The sequence below is a fragment of the Gavialis gangeticus genome, unplaced genomic scaffold (assembly GCF_001723915.1).
Source record: "Gavialis gangeticus isolate Ggan-Ray unplaced genomic scaffold, GavGan_comp1, whole genome shotgun sequence".
Lineage (NCBI taxonomy): Eukaryota > Metazoa > Chordata > Crocodylia > Gavialidae > Gavialis > Gavialis gangeticus.
The window spans coordinates 29,439,268-29,446,996 of NW_017729025.1; the positions used below are offsets into that span (position 1 = coordinate 29,439,268).

Here is a 7,729-nt window from a genome sequence, read left to right on the forward strand (position 1 = left end):
CGTGCGGCCATCGCCCGCGCCGCCGCCAGACTCCCTCGCCGCCCGCCCGGCCGCCCGCCGGGTACAAAGGCATTGACATCATCCGGGAGCGCAGGGGCAGGTTTCTCTCCCTCTCCTGCATCAGCAGCTGTTCAGCCTCCCTGGGTGCCTGGAGCTGGGCTGCGCTTTTATCCGCAGTTCCTGCTCCCCTTTGCATTGCCGGCGCTGGAGGGGAGGGGTGCGGGCGAACAAGTGAAAGGCAGAGGCTGGGGGTGCGCCCAGGGGGAGTGCATCCATTCACTTGGCACACTTGCACCCCAATTCCCCTCTCCTTGCGTTTCTTTTTTAATCCATTGTTTGCTGGTTTTGACATGGGGGCCGTGGGGGGACCAGTCTGGTTTGGATGTGCTGGCCTTGTCTGCCTGGTCCGCTTAGAAGAGCTGTAATATTTCTTCCCCCAAAACATACATACAAATATTTTTTTTTTTTTCACTAAGTCCCCAGGGGGAAAATCGGATTTTTTTTTTTCCTTGCAAACGGACGCTGCTCTAGACAGGAACATGGCCAAAATTTCCTTGGAGGAGTCGAAAGAAGACTTGAGCAAAATATCTGAGGAGGAATTGATGAGATGGAGCAAGGAAGAGCTGGTGAAAAGGCTGCGGAAAGTCGAGAATGAGAAAATGAACCTGATGGTGGAGCACGGCAACTTAATGAAGGATGTGAACCGGAGGCTGCAGGTTCACCTGCATGAGATCAGGGGGCTGAAGGAGGTCAACCAGAAACTGCAGGATGACAACCACGAACTGAGAGAGCTCTGCTGCTTCTTGGATGATGATCGGCAGAAGGGCAAGAAGCTGTCCAGGGAATGGCAGAGGTTTGGGCGGCACACGGCCAGCGTGATGTGGAAGGAAGTTGGGGTGTATCAGCAGAAGCTGAAGGAGCTGGAGGCAAAGCAGGAGTCCCTCATGAGGGAGAACATGGAGCTGAAGGAGATAGTCCTCATGTTAGACGAAGAGAGAAATGGAGCTGGCTCCAGGAGCTCCATAGACAGCCAGGCCAGTTTGACCAATTTGAATGGGGGCTCTGGCACCAGGGATGTGGGGGATGGCAGTAGCACCTCGAGCACTGGCAGTGCAGGGAGCCCAGATCACCACCACCATCACCTCAACCATCACAAACCCGTCGACAACAAAGCCGGAGCCATAAGGAGATCTATGGACGATTTGTCTGCACCTCTTCACCACAGGAGTATCCCCAATGGCCTCAATGGTAAGTCTGTTCCTCTTTCCTACTACATCTCTGCTTCCCTGCTATAGAGGAGGAAGCAGTCGCTAGTGTTTATGGGACTGAGAGTCAGGTGCAGGTTGACTCTCAGGTTCTTTCCTTACCTCTGCCACTAGTTTCCTTGGCAAGCAACTTTCACCTCTCTGTGACTCCATAAAACAGGAGTAAATGATATCTGCCTCAAGGGAGTGTTGTAAGGTGTAGTTTATGAACGTTTGGACAGTGCTTTGAGACAGGCAGTGCCATAGGAATGCATGTCATCATTTATGATAAGCAGCGGCAGTATTAGAATAAGAGATAATTGCCCTTCTGGGAAATATGGAGCTGCACCCCCCTGTGCTTATCTGTGGTTTTATGAAACCTGTTAATCTGATGACTAGTGCAAAGCAGAGTTCTTCTGATGAGTTATACTGGTGTTTAAATGCTCATTGGGTGCATTATTTATGACTGGGGCTGTGGGATGCATGTTTTTATTTTAAATCCTGACAGACAACTTAACTCTTTTTTTTTCTGGACTAAAACATTGATTCCTAACCCATATACCCCCACCCTTTAGTGCTTGTTTTATCTTTAGCTGTTTGCTTGCTGGTCGGTTGAGTTTGATAAAAAGCAGAGTTTGGGCTGTTGGAAACAGTGGTCTAAATCCTTATCCGCCCGATAATGGATAAAACCATCACCTGTTAGTTCCATGGGGCTTTTACTGGCAGACGATCTGTCTGTGTCCAACTGAACAATGCTTAGAAGCTAAGCAGGGCATTCAGTGCACGGGGATTGGCACTGCCCTCCTCTGAAGCAGAGCTGCTTGTGAGGACAGGATTGTTTTTTATAAAACATAAACATGGTCAGGATGGAACAATCCTGCTGTAGAGCTGTGACAGGCCTCTTTCTGCTGTTCTCATTCAGGGAAAGTTTCTGTTCAGCTGGGGATTTATGATCGAAGTTCAGTCCATCCTGAATTGACTTCAGAACTGTAATATGTTGGTGGTGGGGGGAGCAGGAAGCGGGGAAGTATTTTGGAAACCAAAAAGATTTCACATTTAGACTTGAAGAACTTCCAAAGGGAGCAATTTTTATGAGATGAAATGATAAGAAATCATGCTTCTGCTTAATTTTCTGTATATCGCTCAGCCATTTTTAGCTTCCTCAAACTTCTTTACATCCAGGATATTCTGTCTGATTTGGATGTTCTCTAGTAAGTGGGGTGCATGCTACAGCAGCTCCCTTCTCCATGCCTGGAAACTTCAGCCTCAGTACTGCCTGCTTGTGACAGTCAGGCTTGAGTGACGTGTTGCAGAAGAAAGGGGGGTGCTGACACGATCAACTTCACCACATTCCAAATGCAAGAATATTGTGTTCAAAGAGAGCAAGGGATCGTCCTGTAGCAAGAACCGTACCATGGAGCACAGGGTGGCCTGGCAGAGTTCCCAAGTCACTGAGCCCTCAGCTGGAAGGAGTCGTGGCCCCTCTGGGGGGAGCAGAGGACACAGCCCCTTACCCTCAGGCACTGGTTATGCACTTGGAAGCCTCAGGAGGGACATGTGAGTGGGCTCTGCAGCCACTCAGCACTTACCAACTTGATCCCTGAGCGCTGCTTGCTTTAACTGCCTCACCCCTCTCTGTCTTCCCTTGCAAAATCTGTTTCCCCTAGGACAGCTGAACAGAGCACACTTAACCCAGGCGAGGATATAGTGATTTAGAGTCTGGTGCTGCCATCAGGAATCGCGGGACATACGCAGTTTCTTGAAATATTTTTCTTCCCTTCCTATCCTTCAGTCCTGAGTCTGAATCAGTTTGTAAATGTGTGCTACTACCTAGGCTTTTGAAGCAGGTGTTTGGATCTTATTTAATGAAGTTTTGCTGCTTACATTTGAGATGCTTTGTCTGATGTGCATTTGGCAATGTTTAATACTAAATTTCTGTTTTGTGGAGAGAGAGAACCTCAGAAAGCTCTTTTTCATACCCCAAGCCAAATTCCCATAGGTGTCTCTCTACTGACTTCAATAGAATGACCTCAGGGCTGAGTTTGTCTCATTCACATTAACCAGGTATATTTTTGTAAATTAGATTGCTTGCTAATGCCCTGCATAAGCACGTGTTTTTGTTGGAATGCCCTGATGTTACTGCTTAGATCCCAAGGGCGCTGCAGAAAAACAGGCAGTTGCCTCCTTTTGCTTTTGCAGAGAGGAGAGAGCCTACACTTGCTGGGCCAGTGGGGCATGGGTGTGGGATTGAGGAATGTTACCTTTCCATGCCAACTTTCCCCTATGCATCTGTTCCCTCCAACTTGCCATTAAGTGACACATATTGCAGGATGGGAGTGCCCTGCCCAACCCTTCTCTTGCCAGGAAGATTGACACAAGTGACTGCAGCTTGTGAAGTAACTTGCCTGGGTTCTCTCTCTGCCTGTGGATGAGGAAATCCATCCAGCTCTGCAAGATGATACTGCTAAAGAGGTATAAAATGCTGAATGCATTGCAGAAGCAAGTGGCCATAACATGGATACCTTTGACCTGAAGCAGTTCTCTCAGGATATGCTTGGCAATAGGAAGGATGAGGAAACAATGGGTTTAGAGGACAGAAGCATTGCTCTCTCCCACAGGGCATGTGTGTGAGGAACTTTGCCCTGATAGGATTATTTCAAGGAAACTCAGTCTGTTGCAATTAAGCTTCCATTTCTGTATGTGAAAGTAACCACCTAGGAGAAAATGGAGCTCTAGCTCCCAGAGAGAGCGAGCGAGAATACACAGCTGCATTAGTCCCTTGGGTTTTTTGTGGTTTGAGATGTGCAAGGTGGTCCCGTGGGGCAAATCCTGACAAACTTCTCGCTGGGATCTTGCTTAGCTTAATAGCTGCTAATGGGGCAGATGTAATCAATACTCTTCAAACTAATAATCCTTGGTGAGATGCAAATAAGCCTGATCTGGCCAGTTAGGTAGCAGGGCTGTAAAATGACTTAAGTAGTTTTCGTCCTTGGATAGCATCAGTATTCAGTGAAGGCCATATGACTGAATGTGCTTTTGGAAAAGCTGGTGAATGCATATGCAAATGTCGCCTCTTATCTGACCACTTTTGACTGACAGCAAGAAGTCTGGCACTGAGGCTTGCCTGGGACTGCGTTGGAATTCTATTAAGACTGCAATACAATGTGGGAGAGTGAGACAGGTGAACAGAAAGAATCCAGTAAGTCAAGTTTGTAGCTGAGCTGACGCTGAGAAACCTCTGCACTAAGGGGATTCTTTCTGTTTGCACTGGATAAAATGGAAGGTGCGTGACAGAGAGCAGAAGCTCATTTACATACTAGAAATCTTGTTTACTTTCTTGACTCACTGCAGAGCAGCACTGGTGCTAGCGTTTAATTTCTTGGTACGGCTGGTGGACTAAAAAGCACTCTGCCTGCACATCCCAAACAGTAAATGTCCCACAAATGGTTATTTGAAAGGTAGGTGTGATGGAGTCCGAGATAGGACTTGTTTCTCAACCGTTGTGGATTTGAGGGACCCCTCACGGGACTCAAGGCACCCCTTCATAACTTCTGTGAATTGGGTGGCACCCAGCTTCAGAAACACACTTATGTATTACAAGTGCTTACCTTTTTGTAAAGGCATTGGTCAGTGGGGGTGGAGGTTGATCATGTGGGGACAAGCCTGAGACTGAATTTATTTATTTAGCTTATCTGCTTACCTCTTCACACTTCACAGCACCCTTCAAAGAATCTGGCAGCACCCCAGGGTGCCTGGACACTTTGGTTGAGAATCACTAGTGATTTTACAGGGTTCCCAGAGGCATTGGGTATCGGCTACAGCTGAGGCTGTGGACTCTGATTGGGGTGTACCAGTGCTCCTGCTGGGAGCAAAGCTGAAGGTTCTTGGCTAAAGGGCCTTGCCCATCTGCTCAGGGTCAAACTGAAAGTCATATATGGGGTCAGGAAAGAATTTTCACCCAGATTTGGGGGGGGTTTGCCTTTCTCTGTAGCAGGGGGTATGGCCATTTACTGGGGACCTCTTGAGCATATACTGACAGAATTTCATAGGAGCAGGACATTGACTGTGGCTCCCCTGCTTTACCTGTGGCAGGTTAGGGTGTGAGGTCTATGCTGAGTCAGGGCTGACGGTACTCTTTTATAGAATTTAGATTAGGGTTGTATGAGATGGTTGGGATAGGGATGATCCATTCCTGTTTCAGGCCAGGGGGCTGGACTAGATGACCTCTGGAGGTTCCTTCCAGCAGTAGTGGCCTTAAGGGAGGGCAAACTGGGTGACCACTGGGGCCCCACACTTTAAAAATCAATTACACAAAATATTTGTATTATCAATATTGTATTAATATACTTATGTTGCAGTGTTATGGATAGGGCAAAGTGAAATTGAAATTGTCCGACTCGCTTACAGGTCATCAAAATTAAGCCTCTAAGAGGCCCCAAATGACTCTTTTGCCCAGGGCCCCAACACCCCTAAGGCCACCATTGCTTCCAGCCCTGTCTTTCTATGACTATGAGATACAATGCTGAAATTGCATGGACCTAATGGCATTGCCCTTCCCTTCAATTTTTTTTGAGGCTTTCCCATGCACTAAGCAGAATTGGTTTCAGCTGGGCAGTGGTCTTGTGGAGTCAAAAACACTGGGTTGGTTAAACAACCTCTAGCTGAGGTTTTCACAAGTAAAAGGAGTCTAAACCACAGCCATCTGTCCCATTCTCCTTCCATCAAAGCAAGTGTTAGAAATGAAAGGGTTTGTTTTTTTTCTAAGTTCCCACTGGACGTCTTCCTGTTGACTTTAAAGGCCATAGGTCAAGTCCAAGGTGAGAAGATGCATTTCATCCCTTTTCCCCTCTCCTGAACATGCATACGCTGTCATATATATGCTCTTTCCTTGCCTTCCCTCCTCCCCACTCCCTTTTTTATTTTAAATGCTTCTCAGTTTTGTAGCATGTGGGGGCCCTAGTAGAAAGTCAGAGTACTCCAGACACTAAATGCTAACAACAGATATGGTATAAATATGAGTGATGACACAATCTGCTAATGGTAGAAGTACATTAAATCTATCATTACTCTGGATACTTTGTCAAAAGTCCAGCTGGCTTTGATTTGCTCTAGTTCAGCTGAGCTGTGCTTGGAATAAGGGCAAATACAAATTGTGGCTCTTCTTCTCATTGCTAGAGATTAGCAGCAAGGCAGATGCAGTAATTCCCAGCATGCACAAGGGTCTAGGACTATTTTTTTCCCCTTATGGGCTAATCTTTGTCCTTGGAGGTTCTCACTCATTGCAGTTGTATGTTCTGAATATGCAATTTGTCTCTAACTAGCTTTGCTATTTTCAGTATCTCCTTGCCTCTTTTCAGTTCAATGTCATTTTAATGTATTTATCTACCAACACCAGTAGATTTGACTCTTTAAAAAAACAAGTGGTCCTAAAGGTCTGCAGGAAACCTGTAAATCTGGCATTTAGCCTATTGATTAATATGTCTGCTGTAATAGTGCATCACTGCTATCCACTTCAGCAGAAGAAGAATTATCTCTGAAGGGAGAGAGGTGGGAAGATCACTAGTTTTATTGATTCCCACTTGTAAATGTTCCCATATTATACTAGAGGGTACAATATAATATATTTAAAATGTTGGCAAAGAAACATTTATTAAAAAGAAATAGTTGTTCCCTGTGGGTTGGCATTGATCTGACATGTAGCCACTACTGTGCTGCTTTCTTCCTTTGTCTTTCCCATTCCCTGTAGGCCAAAGTTCTTTGTTTGTATTAGAGCATATGTAACTAATGCTTTATAGTAAATGTGCATATTTATGAGGCCTGAGACACTAAAAAGAGATGGAGTCAGGGAACAGTTCAGAAGAAACCAAGGATATAGATGTGGGGACTGTTGGGACCACTCCATGTCTCTAGGGTATAGGCATTTTGGTTTGGTATCAGTGGTATCCCCTTAGAGAGTGACTTGGATCAAACAGCTCTGCTGTTCACACCCACATCCCCCCCCGCCTCCCCATGTGAATTATGAATCGAAGGCAGTGGAATCCAAACCCTGACTTTAATTTCACGGAGAGCCTTTTTCTTTATTATGAGCCAAAAGGACCCTCTCAGCAAGGAGGCACTGGCTGGGTGTTTGGCAACTTGACCAATATAATAGCCTGTGATGCTGACAATATTCAATTTCACAGTGCTTTACAAATATTAATTCTTTGGTACTGCTATATGTGCCATGGCAGATTTTCTAGTACTGCAAAGCAGGAGCTACTGATCCCTCAGGGATAAGTAAGGAACCTTACTGTGGGCTGAAACTGAGAATGTAAGACCTTAGCAAAATCACTCTTTTCTTCCACTTCCATTCTATACCCACACTGATCTGTACCCAGTTGAAACTGTTCCACAAAAGTCTCTAATGACCTCTTTATTCTGCTTGATAATGTCAGCTGCCTTTGAGACAGTCAACTAGGATCTCCTTGAAATGTGGTTCTTCTGTG

General features: G+C 46.0%; 1 protein-coding gene across 3 annotated transcripts in view; it reads left to right on the forward strand.

Annotated features, from left to right (window-relative positions):
- Positions 1-37: 37 nt before the first annotated feature.
- The window catches only part of CCDC85C (coiled-coil domain containing 85C), a 198,982-nt gene continuing 191,290 nt past the window's right edge, over positions 38-7,729 (forward strand). Inside the window, exon 1 of one of the 3 annotated variants that reach the window (XM_019518590.1) lies at positions 38-1,248. In XM_019518590.1, coding sequence (XP_019374135.1) covers positions 540-1,248 — 709 coding nt within the window. In that variant the 5' untranslated portion in view covers positions 38-539. The remainder of the gene's footprint in view (positions 1,249-7,729) is intronic. The other 2 variants (XM_019518588.1, XM_019518589.1) reach the window with 2 other exon arrangements.